A 25135-nucleotide genomic window follows, 5' to 3' on the forward strand; every position below is an offset into this window, starting at 1 on the left:
TCTGTCTTCCATCTCTTGTAACAAGAATCATAGCATTATGGTGCTCTGACTCACTTGTCCCTTTCTAGCTGCACTTCTGCCTTATGACCTGTCTCTCAGACAGTCTGACCACAGTAAGCCTGGTCTCTCTGCCTGCAGTTCCTGCCTCTGTCTGCTCCATCCTGGGCAGCGTGGACAGACTTGATTTTCTAAAGTTCAGACTTGTGTGAGTCACCTGTGCACACAGCTCCCGGGGAGTATGGTTCAGCACAGCGTAGTGCCACTCAGCGGACATGATCTGAGAGGGGAAGGGCGGGCTCCTCGAGAGGGTGGCGGTGGCACCATGGAGAACAAATTTATGAACTTAACGTTTGATGATGATTGGAACACGAGCAAATGACTTCTGTGTCCCAGCCAAGCACTGGCTTCAAGTGACAGTCATCTGTGGTTCTGGGTTAGGAAATATGGCCAATAAATTAACTGAGTCCCAGAGTTTTGACTACAGTGAGATACCGAACGTTCCCCAAATACAGTGCCAGGTCATGCTGGTCGACAGCTAGAGCCCAAGCCCTGCCGTGTAGATGCCCTGGGTGTGACTTGGGCTGTTGAACTTGACACAGGAGCTACTGCTGTCCTTTTGATATAATGCTTTCACGTTCCTGGGGACTCAGTTCTGCCTTCTCCAAAGCACTAGCGCCCACACAAGGGCCAGCCCAGTCCAATACCTCTTGGACTTTAGTACTATCATATGTTGAGAATGAAGAGAAAGATGAAAAAAAAAAACCCCAAAAAACAGAAAAGTTCCAGTTCCTGATCTTTAATCCACACCAATTTCTCCTCCCCCCTTTTTTTGGTAATCTCTACACCCAATTGTGGGGCTCGAACTCATGATCCTGAGATCAAGAGTCACATTCTCTACTGACTGAGCCAGCCAGGGGTCCTTAATCCACACCAATATCACTTCTAGCAATTTATCCCAGACGTATCTGCCCGTGTGTGGAATGATGGCTGCCATACACGCCGAGGGCCGGCTTGATGGCGGTAGCGGCAGGTCAGAAGCAGCTGCACCCTCATCAGTAAGGGCTTGGCGAATAAGGTCTGGTATGTTTGTAACTGCGGTTTTTCAGCCTGGTTGCACATTCAGGTCACCTGGGTGTGGTATAGTAAGACAATCTCCAATTCTCTGCCACTTCCCCTATGGAGAGATAGAGTCTAATTCCCCTTCTGTTAAATCGGAATAGCCTCTTGTTTAGGGACTTGCTTGACCAATAGAAGGAGAATAAATAGCTAGTCTGAGAGCTCCAAGGCTAAGTTATAAGAAGCTTTGTAGCTTCTGCATTGGCCTCGCTCTGGGATGAGCCTCCTGCTATGTAAAAAGTCTGACTATCCTGAGACCACCATACTGTGAGGATGCCCAAGTTAGCTGCATGAAGCGGGGGCAGGTTGGGGGGAAAGAGAGAGCGAGAGAGAGCGCTGTATTCAGCCCCAGCCCAGGCACTAGGCATGTGAGTCAGAAAGCATTTTTGCGTATTTCAGCCTCTGCAAATATGATGTGGACAGTAACCAAGGATTCCAGGTGATGTCAAAATCAAAGTCCCAGATCCATGGCTCCAATCAAACCATTCCTGCCATCTCCTAGCCATCCAGACCACCCCGCCGAGCCACTCCCCCCGCTCCGCCAGTCACTGTGGAGCAGAGACAAGCTGTCCTCGTGGTGCCCTGCCAGAATTCTTGGCCCTCCAAATAGTGAGCATAATAAAATGGTCATTGTTTTCTGCTTCTTAACTTCCGAGGTGGTTTATTGCAGAGAACAGATAACTGGAACTCCTGGGGGTCTTTCAAAATCTTCCCAGACCATTCTAATGAACAAGCATGTTGAGAATCACTGGTCTATACAATTAAATGCTATCTATCCATTTGAAATGAATAAAGAAGCTCTCTGTGGGGGCACCTGGCTGGCTCCCTCGTGGTGCATATGACTCTTGATCTCAGCGTTGTGCATTTGAGATTACTAAAAAAATTAATGAATAAACTTAAAAAAAAAGAAGCTCTCTTTGTTCTGCTCTGGTATGATATCCAACTTGTATTGTCAAGGGGCAATTAGAAAGTCACTGGGACAATTTTTATACTATGCTACCATTTGTGTAAAAGAATTATGTAGGTATGGATCGCTTCTGAAATAGTATATAAGAAAGTGGTAAGTAACATTTTTGGTCTCAGAGAGGGAGAGTGGATAGCTGGGGATCTGAGGAAACATTTTGTATACCCTATGATAGCTTTCGTATTTTGAAACACATATATGCACCAATTTAATGGTAAAGAAATTCTGCCTATTGCTTAGTGAATCCTTTAGCCTGAGCTGGCCTCAAACTTCATTTCCAGGCTTATTATTCACTCCTCCGATTTTACACTAAAAACTGGTTGTGTTCAGCAGAATAATGCCTTCTTCCCCTCCCCCCTCCCTGAGATGTGTTAATGCCTGGAATCTGTGAGGAACTTTGCAGATGTGATCCAATTAAGTAGTTTGAGATGAAGACATAATCCTGGATGATGTGAGGGGCCCAGGGTAATCACAAGAGTCCTTGTGAGTGAGAGCGGGAGACAGAAGTCAGAGAAGGAGGGCGGGGGAAGTTAGAGGTGAGAGTGATGTGGCAGCTGACTTTGAAGATGAAGGAAAAGGGGCCCTGAAGCCGGAATGCCGCAGCCTCTGGAAGCTGGAAAAGGCAAGGAAACAGATCCTCCCCTTCCCAGAGCTGCCAGGACCAACGCAGCCCTAGGAACACGGTGATTTTAGTCCAGCGAGACGCATTTCAGACTTCTGACCTCTAGAACTGTGAGATAATCAATTTATGTTGTTTTAAACCACCAAGTTTGTGGTAATTTGTAACATCAGCCATAGGAAACTAACACACTGGTGTTTCTCCAGATGGTGTTCAAAGGAATAGGCCTTTTGAGGGAATAATAATGAAAATAATTAAAAAGTTCTCCAAAGTAAAAAAAAAAAACAACAACAAACAACAAACCCAACAGAGTATTATAGTTTTTAATCAAGTTACATGAGGTATAATTTACACACAAAATGTACAGCAAAATATATGCATTTTATGTGTACAGGTCAATGAGTTTGACGTATATATATGTCCGTGTAACCTACCATCCCAATCAAGATTACCCCCCAGATGTTTCCTTATGCCCTTTCCTATCCCCACAACCTGCCCCACGTAACCGCTGCCTTGCTTTTTTCACTCGACAAATAATTTTTTTTTAAGATTTTATTTATTTTCTTTTCAGAGAGAGAGAGACAGTGGGGGGAGGGGCAGAGCAGGAGGGAACAAGAATCTCAAGCGGATGTGGGGCTGAGCGCGGAGCCCAACGTGGGGCTCGATCCCACGACCACAAGATCATGACCTGAGCAGAAAACCAAGAGTCGGATGCCTAACCGACTGAGCCACCCAGGTGCCCCTAGACAAATTGTTTGTAACTGCGGGGTTTCTCAGGATCTTTAGCATGTTGAGAGGGTCGTGAATGTGCAAGGAGACAGACATGCTGTGACTGGAGGCTGCATCTCTAGGTTGTTTGTGACTGTGGGTCCTTTTGTTCCAGAGCATCTCACAGGATGAGGGGCTCTCAGAATACACCTGAGAAATGCTTTCCTGCTCACCGGCCTCAGCTCAGGCATTTCCTCCCTCTTGGAGTACCCATCTCTCTCCTTGGAAAACATACTCATGGATGAGCGCCTCCGTGAAGTAGATCTTTCCCTTGGCTAAAGTCTTACATTCTTTGTTTCACAACTCCTGCAGCACACACATTGTAGAACGGTTAATGTTATAGCAGTATTATATTTGCATTATAGATACATGGTTGTATAGACTTTTCTGAGGGCAGTGAATGCTATTTGCTTTACTGTTACATGATTACCAAGAAACGTTCATCGGAGTCAAAGAAGCGATGCCCCAAGGTAATTGTTGAGCTGCCCTAGACTTGGAGCCCTCACTTGCTAAAACATTTTTAAGCTCTGCTTCAGCAGCCCATAGGTGTGTGAGTTTAATGGGCTGATGGTGAATGACTCCCTCATCTTCTTACCCCAACCCAGCCCAGCACATTCCTGAGTCCTATGGATTTTTCTTCTGAGTGGTCTCTCCCATCCTTAGCTTCCTTTCTATGCCAGTGGGCTTGTTCAGGTTCTTACCATGTCTCACCTGCATTATTAAAATAACATCCTAGATAGTCTCTCCGCCCTCAGTCTTGCTCCTTCTCTCATCTATGTTCCATTCTAATGCCAAGATCCTGATCTTGTTCTTCTGCCTAAAAACCTCAACATAGTTGCCCGTTGCTTATAAGATCACATCGGAAGGGCTAGCATGGCAAACTCGATTCTCCCCACATGGGACACTTTGCCTCTTAAGCTTCATGTCCTGTTCTGCTGTTCCACGTCCCCCTTGTTCCAATGACTGTGGCTCCTCACAGCTTCATGCGCACACTGTGTCCTTCCAAGGTACCATGTTGTTTCTTCAACTTGGGATGCCCTTCCCCTTCTCCATCTGGCAAACATCTAGTCATTGGAAGACTGTTTCAAATATCACTCCAGGAAGACTTCTCTTCTTCCCGAGGTGCAATGAAATCTTTTGCTTCATTACATGTCAGTAGTAACTGTATGCATTTCTCTGGCATAGCTCTTACCTAATTGCGTCACAATTACAATGTATTGGTTTAGATGCTGTCTCCTCTCTACAATGTGAGATGTGTGAAACACAAGTGACCCACTTTATATTCGTATCCCCAGCACTCAGCACAGTGCCTAGCAAAATGTATTTGTGACAAATAATGACCAACACTTACTGAGTTTTTACTATGTGCCAGGCATTGCACTAGGTATCTTTGTGTTAGCTTGATCATCTCACTTATTTCTCACACAGCTCTAGAGGAAGATTGTGTTAATGTTTGTTTTGCAGAAGAGAAAACTGAGCCTTGGAGTAGTCAGAAACTTTCTGGTACAGCTATTTCTATCTCACATAACCAGTAAGTAGTAGAATTTGTATTTGAACCTGTTTGCTCTCCTTTTTTTTTTTTTTTTTAAGATTTTATTTATTTATTCGACAGAGATAGAGACAGCCAGCGAGAGAGGGAACACAAGCAGGGGGAGTGGGAGAGGAAGAAGCAGGCTCATAGCGGAGGAGCCTGATGTGGGGCTCGATCCCATAACTCCGGGATCACGCCCTGAGCTGAAGGCAGACGCTTAACCACTGTGCCACCCAGGTGCCCCTATCCATTTGCTCTCCTAATACTAGCTATTAGTATTTCTTGAATGAATGATTAAGTGAATGAATGCATGAGCACAGTTAGTTACTTGAATATTTAAAGCGTGTACCTTCAAGCAGCAGACCGGGACCATTTCCTTGGCTTGGAAAAGGCAGAGGGAGGCTCTGGGCAGAGGTGATAGCAGGAGTAAATTCTGAAGATAAGGGGTTGCAGACTCAGAGAAGTGAGAGGACGTGCCCCAGGATGCAGAGTAGTAAGTGGCAGACTCAGAATTTGAACTCAGGTGGGTTTCCAGGATGGGGGCCCTGAAGCGACCTTCCCCAGCATTACTGGGCAGACTCTCCATGCTCCTCTGTGGAGCTGGCCTCTCTCGTGTGCTCCATTTCATCCTTTTCCACCTATGAGAACTTCATCAGCAATTTCTTCCCTCTCCCTCAAACAATCATCAATGGATTACTCTCATCCACATATGCACATGCTGTATTTTCTCCCCCTTGGGGCTTTGCATGTGCTGTTCCCTTTACCTGCCATGCTGTTCCAGGAAATATTTGCGAAGCTTGTCTCTTCGTTTCCTTTGGATCTTTGCACAAGTATCATCTGACCGTATTATGCTAAAGGGCAAAAATTGCAGAGCTATGCTCTCCTCTCCTTTTGGAAACAAAAAGAAGGAAAAATGTGAAAACAGAGATTTAAATTTTTTTTTTAAAAGTGCAAAAATTTCACCCTCCCTATCCCATTTTCATTTTACTTCATAGTATTTATCACCACTTGATCATGTATAGACTATTCATTTGCTCCTCTAGGGCAGGGATTTTTCTTTTTCTTTCTTTTCATTTCTATATCTCAGCACCTAGAATAGTATCTAGCACACAACAGGCCCTAATGAATATTTGTAGAAAGACTGATTCCATGACTTCCCTTCTCTGACATCCCTGCTGGTTTGTAGCCATGCTGTGATTTTTCCTTACAAAGAGGGATAGCTATTCAGAAGGATATTACCACCCACCGATATCACTCAGAAGTTCCTAGGGCAGAGCTCCTCAAACTTTGCTGTGCATTTGAATTACCTGGGGCTCTTGTGAAAATGTAGCTTCTGAGGCAGCAGGTCTGGGGGCCTGAGACTCGGCATTTCTAACCCAGCATGTAGATGCTGGGGATCCAGACCACACATTGAGTGGGCCAGCTGCTTTGTTCAGCTTAAGCACCATTCTTTTTTTTTTTTTTTTTTTTAAGGAATAGAGTGTGTACACATATTTACATAGCGTATTTACATACTGACAGTGTCAACATGACCCTGAGTGCAGGCAGTTCTGTGGTCAGTGCGTCTCTAGCTATAGGTTGCCTGGTTTGTGCGGAGAGTTTCATCCATCATTCTAGATGCCGCAGGAGGAAATGTTGGTAGTTAGTCTGTTGAATGAGGACTGTCCATTGTTCTGGGCGATGTAGTTTAATTTAGTTTAGTTTAGTTTAGTTTAGTTTAGTTTAGTTTAGTTTTGGTGTGTGTGTACGCATGCAAGAAGAGTAGTATTGACACTAATAAATTTCCTAGCAATTGTCTGATGCAATTTGCCAGGTTTTGGCATGAAATCAATATGAGGACAAGTCCTGCCTTTCCACTCAGAGGATTATTACATCACTCCGCTTCTGTCTAGAGAACAATGTGGAGTGCTTCCTATGATCATCCCCAGGATCAATGAGTTTTAAAATCATAGAGACTCCCCACGCGGTGTGCGTGGTTTGTGTGTGCCACAGAGGGACCCAGCTGGGGAAGGGCAAGCGGAGACTGAAAACCAGCTGGCACGCCTTTGCCAAGCCAGGTGTTCTGGCTGGAGGTGCGTTGCCTTTTTCACCTAGGGAGGGTGCCTTTTTGCAAACTGAACAAAAGTACCTGATGTTTGATGACTCTGGTGCTAAAGCTGGAGAGAGCTGCAGAGGCAAATGGGGAGGGCTGAGCACAGCACTTGGGCTTCAGGGAAGTGGAGATATAGAGGACCAGAGCACTTGTCTTGCTTTTTTTCAGCATCTAACATTTACTGAGGTCTTACGATGCAGGACGCACTGAACCAATTGCTTTATGTTCATTGTCTTGTTTGTTCCCTACTGTAGCAACCCCCAAAGTTAAGTAGGGCACCTGGTTGGCTCTGTTGGTTAAGTGTCTGTAAGCATCTGCCTTCGGCTCAGGTCATAATCCCAGGGTCCTGGGATCGAGCCCCACATCGGGCTCCCTGCTCAGTGGGGAGCCTGCTTCTCCCTCTCCCTCTGCTCCTCCCCGCCACTAAACCCCAATCTCACTTGCTCTCTCTCTCAAATAAATAAATAAATAAATAAATAAATAAATAAAATCTTAAAAAAAAGTTAAGTATATTATTATTTATTTCATCCTTGCTTACAGGGATGTAAAACTTGGAGCGGTTAAGTGACTTGCCTAGGGTCACGGAGCTCTGCTGAATCTAATTTTTAAAAATGCACATCATGACCCTCTGGTAAATATTAAATTAATTAAGTTAAATTCAAGTACAAATTACATCATGTCAAAGATTTTATTTAAGTCATTAATTAGTGCGAGAACCAGTACAATGTTAAAGTGTACCCAAAGAACTTTCGAGAATTTAGGTCGATTCAGGTGATTTAACCAAGAAATCTAAGAAAGGTGTGGTAGCCTGGATAATGCCCCTGCACCCTCCATAGATGTCCACATCCTGATTCCTGGAACTTATGACTATGTAAAAGAGACTCTGCTGATGTAATTAAGTTGAGGATTTTGAGATGGGGAGATTATTCTGGATTATCTGGGTAGTCTGGTATCATCACAAGTGTCCTCATACAAGGGAGGTAGGAGTATCGGAGTGAGAGACAGAAGAGGGAAGCAGAGGTGAGAGTGATGTGCTTTGTAGAGGGAGGAAGAGGCCACAAGCTACAGAATGTGGGGGACCCTAGAGGCTGTACAAGGCAAGGAAACACATCCTCTTCTAGAGTCCCCAGGAGAAACCAACCCGGCTGACATTTGATTTTGGCCCAGTGTTGTTTTAAGCCCTAAGATGTGGTACATTGTTACAGCAACACGAAATTAATACAGAAAGATTACTGGATTAGATAGAAAGCTGGTTAATGTCCAACAGGGCCATAAACCATAACCCTTGGAGCTAATTCTTTCACCAGAGTTAAATTATTTGCATCTTTCCTGGACCAAAATTTACAAGTTAACCTCTGCCCCTGCAGAGATGAAAATTGCCTGGTCAGTAGAAAGTCAAGTACAACACTGCACCAAAAGAACACCCAGTACTCTCTTCTGGATATTCCCAAATTTAGGGTACTCTCCTGGATAGCCAGGAAGTGGAGGAGCTGGGATTTGAACTGGGTTCTCCCAAGTGCAGAGCTTAGGCTCTTCACTGTTAAGAGACTAACTGCCCACTATCGTTAGTTGGTAGAGTAGCAAGGCCGGCTGGGACAAAGAAAATTGTGCATAGGAATTGAGAACATAGCTCAAAGATTGCCAAAGTGAAGTTACCAACTCTTTCATGGTGCTTCCCCTGAACGGAGGACTTGCTCCCTTCCTCTCCGATGGTGGAAATTCCTGCTCTGGGGCACCTGCTGACTCAGTCAGTAGAGCATGCAACTCTTGATTCAGGGTTGTAAGTTCAAGCCCCACATTGAGTGGGGAGATTCCTTAAAAAGAAAATCTTTAGGGGCACCAGGGTGGCTTGGTTGGTTGAGCGTCCAGTCCAATTCTTGGTTACAGCTCAGTTCATGATCCGAGGGTCCTGGGATCAGGCTTCATGCTCAGCACGGAGTCTGCTTGTCCCTCTCCCTACCTCTACCCCCGCTTGCATTCTCTCTCTCTCTCTCTCAAATAAATAAGTGAATGAAATCTTTAAAAATAAATAAAATCTTAAAAAAAAAAAGAGAAATTTCTGCTCTAGCTCTCTGAGAACTTAGAGTCAAGCTTTTAATAGGTGGTTTAGATAGGTTCCTGGTTGGTGTAACTTGAGAGGTGTGAAGCTGAAATGCCCCCCCTGCCACTCCTCCCCACCTTGTTTAAGAGCAAAGGTCCCCGAAGTCCCTTCTTTAAAAATATGTTACTTGGTTAAGCATCATAACACCTTGCCCAGTAAATGCTCGATGAAAGTTTGAATTGCGTGCGGCTTGGGGGAAGGGGGGGTGAAGAATTTGGGGTTGGGGACTAGCTAGCAGGAGCAAGTGAGTGGTGCCAAGAACGCGCATGGCCTTCTTAAGAGATGGTGCAGTGAAGGTCCTGACTGAGGTGGGGAACTTTTATAGGGAAGTTAGATCTGTGGTTGGACAGGTAAAGTGTGGGCCAGTGTCTTGAATGAGGGCTGGGGAATATAAGTTTACCATATAAAGTAATTATTCTTGACACATACTGAGCATTAGAATAAACTGGGGAGAATTAAGAAATACTAATGCACCAACCCTATAGTAGTTTCCTAGGGTTGCCACAAAGTACCACAGACTAAGTAAACAAAAATTTATTTATTATGGTTTTGGAGGCTAGAAGTTCAAGATCAAATTGTCAACAGGGCTGGCTGCTTCTGGGGCCTCTCCTTGGTTTGTAGTTAACCATCTTTCCTTGTGTCTTCACATGGTCTTCCCTCTGTAACTGTGTCCAAATTTCCTCTTCTTCTAAGGACACCAGTCAGATTGGATTAGGGTCCATCCAAAAGACCTCATTTTAACTGAATTACCTCTTTAAAGATCCATCTCCAAATCTAGTCACATTCTGAGATCCTGAGGGTTAGGACTTCAACGTAGGAATATTGGGGGGACACAGTTCAGCTTATAACAGACCCCATCCCCAAAGGCTGCTTCAGGCCCTCAGGAATGGGGCTGAGGCTTTGATATGGAAAGTTCCATCGTATTGCATGCTCAGGAATGAGAACCATTGCTGTGGGGTCTACACTGCACGGAACGCGGAATGAAAGCTGAGGATGAAGGGGGCAGACTTGTCTGCCGTGAGAGCTGTGTACCTGGCTCACCAGGAGGGCTTTGGGAAAATCATTCAAAGATGCTGAGCAATAGCGGTTTCATCTGTAAAGTGAAGACAATAATTTTGCCTGCCTTCAAGCAGGAGGCTGGACCGGATACTTTTTGAGGTTTCTTTCAGACCTAAGATTTCTTATTCTGGAAGCAGCTGTAAGGTCAGTTTATGGTGGTGGCGAGTGTTGGAGGAGACAGGAGGAGAGTCACTTTTAATGTGCTAATGATCACCACTGTAGCCATCCCAGCCCCACCACCATGACCACCATTAACAACATCACCAACGTCACCAGGTTCGCCAGCATCATTATAAACATCATCGCCATTGCCAGTTCTCTCTCTGCGCCTCCTCCCCCACCGGCACCAGCAGCTCCATCAAACTCACATCCCTGTGCCTGTGCTTCATAGTTCCCTGTGCAAGGGGCTGAAAGGCTCCAGTTGAAGGCTGGGGCATGATCTTTCTTTTCATTGTTTCATTTAGGACTTGGTCAGTAAACAGTGACATAAGCCCAACCAAACACAGAATAGGCAAAACAGAAACTTACTGGCTCATGTAAGAGAGAAGGCCAAGGCCAGCTCTGATGTCAGGCATGGCAAGATTCTGGGCTCACAGATGTAATCACGTGTCTGGCCTTTCTGTGTGGCTTGTGCTCTGTTGGCTCAGTCTCAGGCTCCCTGTGGTGGCAAGATGGCTGCTCTGGCCTCTGTCCTCTCAGATTTCTGGTACAACAGAAAAAAAATCATGGAATTAAATGAGTCAAAAAATATTTATTGAAGGGAGCCTAGGGGGGCTCAGTCGCTTAAGCGTCCAACTCTTGGTTTGGGTTCAAGCCACAATCTCAGGGTCCTGGGATTGAGACCCCCATCCCGGGAGTGGGCCACCTTGGGGATTCTCTCTCTCTGTCTCCCTCTGCCCCTCCTCTCCCTCTGCTCTTCTTCCCCTCACACACACTCTCTCTTTCTCAAGTAAATAAATCTTTTAAAAAAATTTTTTTAAAAATTTTTATTGAGGGCTCACTACATGTCATAGGCTCTTCTACATGCTACGGATACAGAAAGAGAACAGCCTCCTCTTCTCATGGGGCTTTCACAGGAGAGCCATGGGCACTCTGGATGTCTTTGGACACCTGCCATCCATGAGCCAATCACTGTAGCCAAGACTATGGGATGTGCTGATTGACTTGGGCTGGGTCACGTGCCCCACTTAGGCGATGCAGCTTTCTTTTTGAGTGTAGGGACTACGTCATAGTTCTATTTGTGGTGTGCCCCCAGGGCACTACTCAGGGACTTGCCCATCATAAGCAAATGGGAAATGACATGAAAGGAGTGAACAACTGAGTAAGCAGAAGACAGAAAGCGTATGATGGGCAAATGTATAAAAACACTTTAAAAGTGGACAGGTCTGAACAAATCACACCATAAAATGATGGCTTTCAGTTGCCAATTCGAAAACAGAATATTCACTGTAGATTATTTGCTAAAAATATTTGCACTGTGTGTTTCTTATCAGGATGAGAAAATCCTGCTTATTATTCTGGGGGAGCATTAGAAACAAAAGAAACACTGTAGTTCCTTTCAGAGTTGTCCTTGGGGCCAACAAACCCAGGGGTCACTCTTGGTCTCACAGGTACAGGAGCGCATGAAAGAAGAAATGAAGACAGGCTCACAGCTGGCAGCTAAAATATGTTGATGTCATTATGTAAATGTCGGCTACCTTCCCCTTTCCTCTTTCCCTAATTCTGCCTGCTATGGGCACCTTGGAAACATTTCTCCCCAGTGCCTGATTCTTGGGCACAACTTCTCAGTTCCTTTGATAGAGGCTGCCCTCGTGTTCCTTTTGTGCATATTCCAATTGGTTAAAAAGTACAAGGTGAGAAAAAAGTCTAGAAGAAAAATGTATACCTCTAAAGCTTAGCATATGAAGGAGCCTTTCATTGGTTCTGGATACTGAAAGTTAGGTTTCATCTATCTTGTACAACACCTAGATGGGTCAGCACTTGCAGGAATGTGTGTGATTTCGTTTCAGCACTCAAGGAAGGACATGTGGAGGACACATCAGAAGAGGCAAACTAAATTATTAAGAGGAACCTACATTTGAGCAGGAATGCAAAGGGTATGGCTTCCAGTATGGCAAGACCAAAGCTTTGAAGAAGTAACAAATGCTATGAACTCATGAAAGACCTAGGAAATATGTCTGTAAATAAAATCGTTCACCAAATTTCAATAAACTCAAATAAGAGGGGCACCCATGGGGTTTCAAAAGGCTAAAAGAATTCCAAATATTGAGTGTAAGTATTTTCAAACGAGGGGGATAAACATATGGAGTTCAGTGACATTAGAAGTGGCAGTGCTTGAAAAGATAAAGTCCTTTAAGAATGTGGATAAATCCATGGATGAGAGACCAAGAGTGAGTCTTCAGAGAGTGGAGGGTGTTCCAGATGCAGCCTCACCCACAAAGGAAAATCCAGTCCACCCTCAAAATGCTTCTGTCAGAGATGGAAGGTAAGACGAGTGTCCACATGGATCACAGGCAGGCCGAGGACAGCTCTCAGCGATGCTTTGAGAATAAACAAGGAGATCTGCTGTATATTTGAGGGTTTGGTGTGTTGGTTTTTGGGTTTTTTTTTGTTTTTTGTTTTTTTGACATGGATGGTTATCATTAGAATTAATACCATGAATAAATAATGACTAGAGGACTTTTTGTAATTTTTAATTTTGAAATAATTATAGACTCCTAGGAAGTTACAAAAATAGCACAGAGTCACATGTACCCTTCCCCCAGCTTCCCCCAGTGGTGATATCAAGCTGTAGTACAATATCAAAACCAGGAAACTGACATCGGTATGTTACTGTGAACCAAAGACTTCATTTTGTTCTCATGATTTTTGAAGTGTGTATGTTTGCATCTGTGTAACTGTATTCATGTATGGATTCATATAGCTACCATCGCAATCAAGATCCAGACCCACTCCATCACCACGGAAGGACTCTTTCACACTACCTCTTGTATTCCCACTTCCCTATCCTCCCCCTTCCCTGGCAACCATGAACCTACTCTTCATTTCTATTGTCTTGCCGTTTTTTATAATGTTACAGAAGTAGAATCATACTTCAAAAGGCACGCGACCTTTAGAGACTGACTTCTTTCATTGAACATCATGCCCTCGAGGACCATTCAGGTTGTTGTGTGTGCCAGTAGTTCATTTTGTTGTTGACCAGTGTCCCATCATGGATATACCGGACTTCGTTCTACCACTCACCTATTAAAGGACACTGCAGCTGTTTTTAGTATTTTGCGATTATAAATAAAGCTGCTGTGAATATTTGTGTACATGTTTTTGTGTGACTATAAGTTTCCATTGCTCTGGGATAAATGACCAAGGAGTGCGGTTGCTGGGTTCTATGGTAAGTGCATGTTTGGTCTTACAGGAAACTGCCAAACTGTTTCCCATAGTGGTTGTACCATTTTACATTGCTGTTAGCAATATCTGAGAGACCCAGCTTCTCTGTGTTCTCATGAGCATTTGATAGTATCCTTATTTTTTTAAAGATTTATTTTTATTTATTTGAGAGAGAGAGAGAGAGAGATTGAGTGGGGGAGAGGCAGAGAGAGAGAATCTTTTTTTTTTTTTTTAAAGATTTTATTTATTTATTTGACAGAGAGAGACAGGCTGTGAGAGAGGGAACACAAGCAGGGGGGGAGAGGAAGAAGCAGGCTCCCAGCAGAGGAGCCCGATGTGGGACTCGATCCTGGAACGCCGGGATCACGCCCTGAGCCAAAGGCAGACGCCTAACGACTGCGCTACCCAGGCGCCCCCCAGGGAGAGAGAATCTTAAGCAGACTCTGCACTGAGCATGGAGCCCCATGTGGGGATCAGTCTCACAACCATGAGATCATGACCTGAGCTGAAACGAAGATTCAGGAGCTTAACTGACTGCGCCACCAGGCACCCTTGATATTATCCCTACTTTTTATTTGAGCTATTTGAATAGGTGTGTAGGGATGCATTGTTGTGGCTTTAATTTGCATTTTCTAAATGGCTACTGATGTTCACTAACTTTTCTTGTGCTTCCTTGCCATCTGTATCTCCTCTTTTTGGAAATATTTGTTCATGTCTTTGGGCCATTTTCTAATTGGATTCTTTTTTTTTTTTTTAAGATTTTTTAAAAGTATTCTCTAAACCCAATGTGGGGCTCGAACTCACAACCCTGAGATCAAGAGTCACATGCTCCACCCACTGAGCCAGCCAGGTGCCCCTAATTGGATTCTTTATTTGCTTTTGTACTATTCATTGAGTTTTGAGAGGTCTTTAGATAGTCTTCCTACAAGGCGTTTGTCAGATATATGGCTTGCAAATATTTTCTTCTAGTCTGTAGCTTGTTTTTCATCCATTAAACAGGGTCTTTCCCAGCACAAAACAAGTGGAGGTTTTAAATTCCCATTTAGAAAAGCCTGACCTGTACTTGAGAGCGCTGGACATGGTCGCTCCATTGGTTGCCGCTCATCAGGGCAGATCATGGGTCAAATTCCCATTTGGGTGCGCTCAGTCAGCTTTAAAATAGCTCACCCCCCGCCCCAGGGGTTAACGCTATTCAGTGGCCACAGGTCAGTGTTTTTCGGAACATCACAAAAAAATGAGCTGACAAAGAGCGGTCCACCACTGAGAGAACAATTCGAAGGGCATGTCCTCACTGATCCGGGAGGGGGGTCTGGAGCATCATCCCTTCTTAGAAAACTAGAAAATGCACCATCACCAGGATGGAGTGAAAGCCAGCATTCCAAATGCCAAGAGGGTTCTCAGGCCATTTCACCACCACCTCAAGTAACAAACAGACTTCAATTCAATGGATGAGTTTAGCCAAAAAAGGGAGCCAAGACATACATGGAATTCAAAACCAGAAATAATCTCAAGTTTGAGTCATCCAATGCACTTGTCTACATTGATTGCATTCACCAGATAAAAGTCAAATCCACTGCACGAGACAAATGCAGCCTCAGCTCAGGTTAAGGGCTGCTGCCATGGGGACTACAAGAGTAGAAATTTTCTGACACACTGCAGGCATGAAAGGAATGGATTACAGCTCTGTCTTATGTAAATTTCCACTGGGGGGAAAAACATTAAAAGGAAAATAATCATGCTTTAGTCATTTTCATTTAGGGTAATAAAATCCTTTAATTCCTTCTTGGAAAACGAGGCAACAGCTGTCCTGTCATAAATGGTAACACACTTTCCTTGACATTTTGCAGGAAACCAATATCCCGCTGAAATTTTGACCTAATGGTGGCACCAACTTATGTTTTTAAGAGAAAGATAGATTTTCTTTAAATATATGACCTAAGCCAACTGGCCCCAGAATGAAGAATTAAGTACAAATTGTACCAACCTCGATGTCTGAGGTAGACAGAGAAATCTTATCCTTCCTTCCTCTCCTGTCCAGGCTGAGCGGGTCTGAAGGAGAGTGAGCTATCAGGTGAAGACTATTTCGCAGCGTTGGTAAGTGAATGCTCCGTGTTTGCTTCTGCGACATTCATCGTCCTTCCACTTTGGCTGCAGCCCCCAACTTTGATGTGACGGTGCACTTCACCCAGCCCTCAGCCTGTGCGGTCTCCTAACGAATGACCTCATCGCCCTCACATAGCTCTTTGATGTCGGTGCTGTCATTATCATTATTACCATTTGCCGATGGGATGACTTCTTCTCAGGCAAGGTAACTTGCTCAAGGTGTCAAAGATGATAAGAGGGAACACGAGGATTGGAACCCAGATGGTCTTACTCTGGAGTCCATATACTCAAGCCTTCCCACTCTGCCTGTGTCAGGCTGCATGTCCATCTTTAATCTCCACCTGTAGCCCAGGGTAATAGCTGCTCTTGGTTGTTTGTCTCAGGGGGCACAGAAGTACAGAGTGTTTTTTAGGCGAGTCATCCGGAGAAGTTTATCTTATTTTGGGAATTCGACTGGCAGCTGAGGATGGGGAAATTTTGTTTTTCCCTGTTCCCCTCTGGGTTCTACAAGGGAGAGAAAAAACTTTGTGAGGGAATAATATAGAAATGACTGTATTCTCTCTTTGCTCAGATAATGGGTAAGTGGCTTGCTGGCTATGAAGTTTAGGGAACCAGACTCTCAGCTGCCAGAGATGGGACCCGGTGCGGGAACACCTGCCTTTTGGGTCCAGAGGGAGCCAGGAGTCAACTGCATAACTGAGATTCCCCAGAAGAGCCCAAACTTATGTGTCAGAGGCATCTAATACCCATGAGCCGGGGTTTTGTCAGTTTTGTTCACTGCTGGGTCACTGGTACCTGGACTCTGCCTGGTTAGGTAGTGTTTTCATAACTTCATTCATTGTTGAATGAATAAATGAATGAAAGAAAGAATGAATGTATCAGATGCTGGCAGGACTTCCTGTGTCTTCAGTCTCCCTGAAGGTGTAGGACATCACAAATAGGGAGATATAGACACACTTTAGGAATTTTTAGCTGCCATACCATCTGAGTTGATACTTTCAAAATTTATTTCCCTTATAATTCAATCTCTCTTTTAAACAGAGTAGCTCCCTTGTCTTTCCTTGTCTTCAGGCTTCCTTCCACCTGCTAACTCAAGTCCTTTACAGTCTAAAATATCTTACCTTGATCCGGTATCTTCCTCTGTAACCTCTCTGTTTCTACTTCTTTCAGCCAAATTTTTTAGATCATCTACAGTTTTGTTTCTACTTTCTCTCTTTCCTTGGCCCATTGCCAAATACCTCCTTCTCCAGCCTCACAGCCTCACCAAAGTCTTGCCATCAATCACCAATGTCTACTGTTTTACCAATCCAATGAATACATCACATTTTTATTTTTATTTTTTTTAAAAGATTATATTTATTTATTTGACAGAGATAGAGACAGCCAGCGAGAGAGGGAACACAAGCAGGGGGAGTGGGAGAGGAAGAAGCAGGCTCATTGCAGAGGAGCCTGATGTGGGACTCGATCCCATAACGCCGGGATCACGCCCTGAGCCGAAGGCAGATGCTTAACCACTGTGCCACCCAGGCGCCCCCATCACATTTTTATTTTAATGAAATATACTTTAGTTGCATTTGAAAGAGCTGCTCAGCCAATGTTAAAATTTTCCTTCCTTAGTGTTTGTGACATCAATTTTATCCTGATTCTACTCCTAATTCTCTGACCACTCTTCCTTTGTAGATTTCTCTTTCTTTGTTCACACTTTTATTCGGCAATCCATCATCTGGCCATTGTTCATCTTGCTCCACACATTTTTCTTATGGGAACCCTGTGTTTTAGCTCATGAATAGTCACACCATCCAGTCAGGCCCATCAAAGACTTCCCTGGGAATTTTGTTAGAATCATGGAGAAGGAAAGTTCTTTTTGGAGACAGTAGCTTTAAGTATCACATTAGTCTGGAGCTGTGAGAGACTATCTTCTCTAGGAGCAGAGAGCCTGCCTGAGAATAAAGTCAGAACATGGAAGAGCAGAATGGAGAGATGTGTTGTTATCATGGTACCCCCAGAATTAGCCATATCTGAGGCTTAAATTAATCCTGACTCTAAAGTTGTGTGAACTAATGATTTCATGTCTGTGTGGATTCCCTGTAGGTATACCTATTAAATTTGATTTTCTCCTCTCTGTGTGTGTGTGTGTGTGTGTCTGTGTGTGTGTGTGTGTCTGTGTGTGTATGTTTAATCAAGTAAGTTGTATGCCCAGTGTGGGGCTTGAACTCACAATCCCAAGATCAAGAGTCACATGCTCTACTGACAGAGCCAGCCAAGCACCCCTGATTTTCTCCTGTTAATCTGTCTCATGCCAATTTGATTCTAAATCCAGCTAGAAGGACCATGGGGGGGGGGCGCCTGGGTGGCACAGCGGTTGAGCGTCTGCCTTTGGCTCAGGGCGTGATCCCAGCGTTATGAGATCGAGCCCCACATCAGGCTCCTCTGCTATGAGCCTGCTTCTTCCTCTCCCACTCCCCCTGCTTGTGTTCCCTCTCTCGCTGGCTGTCTCTCTCTCTGTCAAATAAATAAATAAAATCTTTAAAAAAAAAAAAAAAAGAAGGACCATGGGGCAGAGGAAGGTCTTCCTCCCCAACAGCTGGCGGAGTTGGCAGGATCACTTTAACTTGCTGGACACTGCTCACCCTGGACTCTGCTGCAGCAGAGATGCTTGGGACACCTGACAAGCAGCCAGCAGAAGGTGAGATTTCTTACCGTGTCAGCCTCCTGGACTCTATCTGCAGAGTCCAAAGGCACAAGAACGGTAAGAGTCCTTTTCTGTTTTTCAAAACTTAGGTTAACAAGAGGAAATACTTGTGGAAGTTCCTTGGGCCTAGCAACTCTTTGGTTAAATTTGGTAGAGTACTCTTTGGTGACTGATCTGTTTCCTCCCAGATATGGTCTTTGTATGTGTCGCGTGATGTGCACACGAGGTAAATGGTGTTGCTAAGGGCCATCTTGGAAGCCTAAGCCACAAAATCGACGGGCACAGGGCAAGTACTTAAAAGCCGTTAGAGTGCTCGCCACCTTAAGAAGACTCCCCTGATAGGAGAATTTGGTCATGGAATGAGTTATATTGAGATTAGGTCACCTGCCAACCTCAAGAAAACTTCTGTGTGGGCACCTGGCTGGTTCATTCAGAGTTGATCATGAGGTCAACTCATGATCTTGGGGTCATGAGGTCGAGCCCCACATTGGGGAGTGGGCTGTATTTAAAATAATAAAAAAAATTAAAAACAAATTTTAAAACCTCCAAAATATCATTTTAAAAAAGGGAAAGCTTTGGTGTATCCAGGTACACTGTAAGACATCACACAGTCTCCAACCCCCTGGCACAACTCTCTTAGGTGTTGGTGTGGTTCCAAGAGACCTAAGGTTTGACCAAGACTGTTGATGTGCGTATATTTTCCTTCATCTCCTTCTGTGTCCTAAGAGCTTGGCTTTGTGACCAATGCGAATATTCTCTTTGGTTTCCATCACTGGAGGGTGTACTTACTGGGGTACGTTTTGGTGACCAACCAGACTGGGGAACTGACTCTGACTCTCTCTCTCCAACCCCCCTTCTCTCTCTCTGTCTGGTTGTGCCAGCTCTCATGAGAGTTTCCAGCTCACAGGAACCTTTGTTGTCTAAACCTTTGTTGCTTGTTAGTGCTGTAAAGTCCCATTCCAGTATTGTCTACCCGTGTCACAGATTAGCAGGTCTGTGACTGGAGGCATCTCACAATTTTGTGGGAGACTGAACATCCCATTTTCATCACACCATTCTTTCCACCTGTGTAATGAAGGTCTTTGCTTTCTTAGACTAATTGGGGGAGTAAACTTCTGGATCATGGGATGTATCACCTATGCCGTCTTTGGATGAATCTCGCATCTTTGGTTAAGCCATTAAGGTTTATTGGTTTGAGTTGCTATTCGATTCTACTTGTCAATGGCCAGACGATGGATCCTTTCAATTGGCTATATTTAAAAGAAAATATTCTTCATAGAGACCTCTCAATTTTCTTAGTAGTATAATGGCTAGACTTAGGGACTCCCTTGACAAGATAAAATCGCAGAAATTAGGCTTAAGACTCAGAAACAAATGTCCATATCTGATGAGGTCACGGAATACAAGTGAGGTTCAGTGAGGTGGAGTCTGGAGCCAACGACCAAGAAAGAATTCTTGAGGCGTCTTTGGTGCAAAATTGGTGGTTTATTAAAGCGCGGGGACAGGACCCGTGGGCAGAAAGAGCTGCGGCACCGGGGTTGTGAGGGGTGGCTGATTATATAGCATGGGGTTGGGGGAGGTGAGGAAAAGGGGAGGTTGAGAAAATACTTTCATATGTTAAAGAAGACTCACAAGATACCAGAGGCCCTGCCATTGTCAAGTTAAGGTTGTTTTCCCTCTAGCAAGGCATTAACATTAAGATGGTTGGGGGCTTCCTGGAGCCTGCAGATTATAAAGACATTTAATTGTTATCTACATTCCCTTCCTTATTGATAGAAATGCTTCGTTCTTATAAACTGCTAAGACATTTGTAAACTGAGGGATTGTGGTATCTATAGGTTAACTATTTCTTTGTCCTTGAGGGCAGCCAGGCGTGCCTGAGGAATATCAGGTACATCCCATGGGGGGGGGGGGGTGCAAGGTGTCAGTTTCTGCTTTGTCCTCAGCTTGCCTTCTGTTCCCTCATCAATATCCAATGTAAATTTCCTTTAGAATTTGGCCTCATCTACCTATAGGCCTCATCTGCCCTATAAGATTTATAGGGCATACTCAGCCCTAATCTCTAGGTTCAAGTGTACAGGTTGCTCATGTAAACGCTGAAAGCCAGGATATGAATTTAACAAAAGCACCTGAGACTGGCAATAAGGTTTGCTTTGCCCCTACCTTCCAGGAATTGAGACTCTGGCTCTTCCAGCTTCGGCATTCATATGCAATGTCTTTTGCATGTTTATCCTAGACACCCCCCCCCCCCAATTGCAAAAGAATTAGTGTGTCCTGGATAGTGGCAAAATCTTTTAAAGATTTTGTTTATTTATTTATTTATTTGAGAGAGCCAGACAGAGAGCCTGAGCTTGGGGAGGAGCTCATGAATTGAGCCAAAACCCAGTCTGACACTTAACCAACCGAGCCACCCATGCGCCCCTAGTGGCGAAATCTTTTAAATTACAAGACCTTTTACTTCCACTTTTACAAGATCCTACAAAATTCAGAGAATTTTATTTTTATTTTTTAATTTTTTAAAAAATATTTTATTTATTTGACAGAGAGAGAGACAGCCAGCGAGAGAGGGAGCATAGGCAGGAGGAGTGGGAGAGGAAGAAGCAGGCTTCCAGCGGAGGAGACTGATGTGGGGCTCGGTTCCAGGACCCTGGGATCACGCCCTGAGCCGAAGGCAGACACTTAACGACTGAGCCACCCAGGCGCCCTTCAGAGAGAAGTTTAAAAAGTTAATAACTTATTTGCTACCTTCCCTTCAGAGGAAAAGGGGACCACAATTTCTCCTAGTCCCTCCTACAAATGATCTGTGAAAAAAACCCAGTATTCAGGTACTAACAGAATTAGAAGGTTTTTACTGAAATGCTTTATACAGACAAAAATCTTTTGATTCCAATTTTAGTTAAAAATCTCCCTAATATAAAGAAGCAAATTTAATTAAAATGGCAGGCCAATTGCTTAATATTCAGGCTGTAATCTAGTTCTTTGGGGGAATTAAAAACAGCTCATTGTCTTACAAATCTCCATGAAACTAGAAATGGAACTCCAGAAAGAAGTCAGGGCCCACCTATCTACCAATCCCTAACCTCACCTGTTCCTCTTAAATGTCTGTGGGTATTGTGAAGGATCAAGATTGGAACAAAATTGTCCTGTACTTAGGAGAAAGGAAGGTAAATTTTAAATTGCAATTACCCTGAAACTCTGGGGAAAAAAACAAACAAACCTGAAAAACTGTTCTGTGCTCTTTCTGTACCACGAAATATAAATCTTACGTGTTCACAGTGTAAACGCAGCCTACAATTGCCTGAGACCGAAGATATAAAAGTGAAAGAGTTAAAAGAAATACAAACTGCTAGAATGGCTTCTGTGCCCAGACTCTAGTATCTTTTAGACAGAAATGTTCCAAATCTTCACCTCAGACAAAATGTAGGTGCTTTCTCTCTGCCTTGGTGGTGATATAAATTTTCTGCCCCCGTCTTTTCTAGGACCTAAGAGCAATTCTTTGAAATAGAAAGAATTCGGAACTTTAGGGAAACGTTTTTCATTTAAAAAAAAGAGAGAGAGAGAGAGAGAAAGGGAGGTATTTGGAAACTGAGCTTTTCATGTCTTTCCCACAAATATCAGTAAGAACAAAAGCTAGAAGATCGTTTACATCTTATCTCTGTGTGTGTCTATATGTGTTGTACTTTTTCTGCCTCTGGAAGGTTTTGCTGAAATTCATTTGTATAAGAGCTCTATTTAGTTGGTTTGAAGGCAAGCACTAGTAAGAACTGGGCATTCCAAAACTCAGAAACGAACCCAAGTGTTTTTTCAAGTTCACATGAATCTGGAATACTGTTCGGTACTAAAGCTAATTTGAGGCTGTTGGTTTAATTAAAATAAAATTGTCTTTACAGTTATGTATTAAATGTAAGACTTTTATTCTACCTAGGCTTAATAAGGTCAAATGGGTTTTTGTTGTCTCTGTTGCAAATTTGTCCAAAAAAATTAGAATAATGGTTGACTTTGTCTAATGCCTTATGAAGTTTTGTGGATAATCCAAACATAATTGTTATGAACAAGTAAATTAAATAGATGTAAATAAGGTTAAAAGGTTTAAACTTATGGATAAACTTTTGAGTGGTTTTCAAAATGTTTGGTAACCTGAAATTTTGGGGTTTTGCTAAGTTAATGATGAGCTGAATTTGAATATGTAGATCATTTCCAAATAAGATAAAATAATGAAATATTAAGTACTAAACATAGGTTTGTCTGCTTTTGTCTTATCGCAGAGAAACTAAAGATGAATACAGTTCTATTAGTAAACTTGGTTTGTTCTTTATTTAAAAATTGTACTATGAGGGGTGCCCGCGAGGCTCGGTGGGTTAAGTATCTGCTTTTTTTTTTTTAAGATTTTATTTATTTATTTGACAGAGAGAGACAGTGAGAGAGGGAACACAAGCAGGGGAGTGGGAGAGGAAGAAGCAGGCTTCTCGCAGAGCAGGGAGCCCAATGCGGGGCTTGATGCAGGGCTTGATCCCAGGACCTTGGGATCATGACCTGGGCCGAAGGCAGACGCTTAACGGCTGAGCCACCCAGGCACCTCAAGTATCTGCTTTTGACTCAGGTCATGATCTTAGGGTCCTGGGATCAAGCCCCACATGGGCTCTCTGCTCTGCAGGGAGTCTGCTTCTCCCTCTGCAACTCCCCCCACCCCCATGCTTTTGCTCTCTGTCTCTCTCTCTCTGAAAGAAATAAATAAAATCTTTAAAAATTTGTACTATGAAAAATACATGTTTTTAGAAATTATAAAAGTTTTCATAAATTAGCTAACCAAAGATACTGGTATAACAAAATATTCACAATTGCTCATTATTTAGTTTACACTGCCAATTAAGTTTTCTAAGCATGAAGAATTCTAATAAATACAATTTAGACTACTAGAAATAAGGGGAAGAACATCACATGCAAGAAAAGTTAAGATATGTGTTTTGGGTAAAAAATATGTGGAATGGTAATGCATTTTTGTGGAGGGAAAATAAAGTGATTTTGTCCTAACATGAGACTAATTATTTAAAGAAGAAAAACTTAGGACAAACTCTGAATGTAAACAGAAAAGCTGTAGAAGTTTTATGGAGAAGGAATATTTAGAAGAGAATTTTGTGTATGGTCAATATTGGTTAAGATTAGAATAAATTTACTACCCATCATCAGCCTGGGAGGGCACGTATTGCACGGTGCACTGGGTGTTATATGCAAGTAATGAATCATGGAACTTAAAAAATAAAATAAAATAAAATAAAATAAAATAAAATAAAATAAAATAAAATTTAATTTAATTTAAAAAAAGATTAGAATAAATTTAAGTACATAAATGAGTTTTAAATAAAAAATACACTGGTTCAAAAATTAAAATTTTTTTTTTCTTTCTTAAAAGAATAAAGTTTTCTTAAACTGTTGATCTGCTCTTAATAATAAATCATAAATGTTTTTGTCTTTAAAAGTTACATACTTAGAAAGCAAGGAATCTGTTTTGCCAAAATAATTTCCTATGTTTATCAGGTCTTTGATTTACTTAAAAAAACAAAACAGAACAAAACAACAGCAACAAAAAAACCCAATTAGATTTTGCTCATAACTATGTAACTTTATATATTTGTCTTTGATATTGTTTATTGTCACTTTGGTTAAATGGATGATTAAATGTTGTTTTATAATGATTTATAAATGTTTATAATGATTAAATGGTGTTTCACTATTTAATCAAAAGTTTTGATTTTTTTTTGACATACTTCCCAAAATAAAATTCTAAAATAAAAAAAAAAATCTTTAAGTTTTTATTCCAGTTTCAGTTAGCATACAGTGTAATATTAATTTCAGGTGTACAATAGGTGATTCAACACTTCCATACATCACCTGGTGCACATCACGGTAAATGCCCTCCTTAATCCTCATCACCTATTTCCCCCATCCCCCACCTACCTCCCTTTTGGTAAACCAGCAGTGTGTTCTCTATAGCCAAGAGTCTGTTTCTTGGTTTGCTTCTCTTTCTCACTCTTTTTTCTCCTTTGCTTGTTTGTTTTGTTAAATTCCACATATAAGTGAAATCATATGGTGTTTGTCTTTACCTGACTTATTTCGCTTTAGCATAATACCTTCAAGCTCCATCCATGTAATTGCAAATGGCAAGATTTCATTCTTTGTATGGCTGAGTAATATTCTATTGTATATATACCACATCTTCTTTATCTGTTCACCAATCAATGGACACTTGGGCTGTTTCCATGATTTGGCTATTGTAGATAATGTTGCTATAAACATAGGGGTGCATGTATCCCTCAGAATTTGTATTTTTGTATTCTTTTTTCTAAATTTAATTTATTTTTTTAAGTAAACTCTACCCCCAACATGGGGCTCAAACTCAGACTCTGAGATCAAGAGCTGCATGCTCTTCCAGTTGAGTCAGCTAGGCGCCCCAGGGTAGTTCTATTTTTAACTTTTTGAGGAAACTCTGTACTGTTTTCCAGAGTGGCTGCACCAGTTTGCATTTCCACCAACAGTGCAGGAAGGTTCTCCTTTACCCACATCCTTGTCAACACGTGTTGTTTCTTGTGTTGTTGATTTTAGCCATTTTGACAGGTGTGGGATTATACTCATTGTAGTTTTGATTTGCATTTCCCTGACAAAGAGTGATGTTGAGCATCTTTTCATGTGTCTGTTGGCCATCTGTATG

The 25135-nt window shown here is 42.7% G+C and overlaps 1 protein-coding gene across 25 annotated transcripts in view; it reads left to right on the top strand.

The window, feature by feature from the left end:
* The window catches only part of LOC148109424 (uncharacterized), a 325915-nt gene that overhangs the window by 18070 nt on the left and 282710 nt on the right, over nt 1-25135 (top strand). For 11 of the 25 annotated variants that reach the window (XR_015725740.1, XR_015725725.1, XR_015725732.1 and 8 more), the window contains one exon: nt 12260-13564. The exons of 7 other annotated variants lie outside the window; for them this stretch is intronic. Coding sequence is in view for 2 of the 18 variants with exons in the window: in XM_087864655.1 (XP_087720781.1) it covers nt 12260-12331 (72 nt within the window). In the remaining 16 variants the exon portion in view is untranslated. 7 more of the 25 variants (XR_015725735.1, XR_015725728.1, XM_087864657.1 and 4 more) reach the window with 5 other exon arrangements.

The sequence above is a fragment of the Ursus americanus genome, chromosome 9, assembly GCF_024610735.1.
Source record: "Ursus americanus isolate L20-20 chromosome 9, mUrsAme1.1.p, whole genome shotgun sequence".
NCBI lineage: Eukaryota > Metazoa > Chordata > Mammalia > Carnivora > Ursidae > Ursus > Ursus americanus.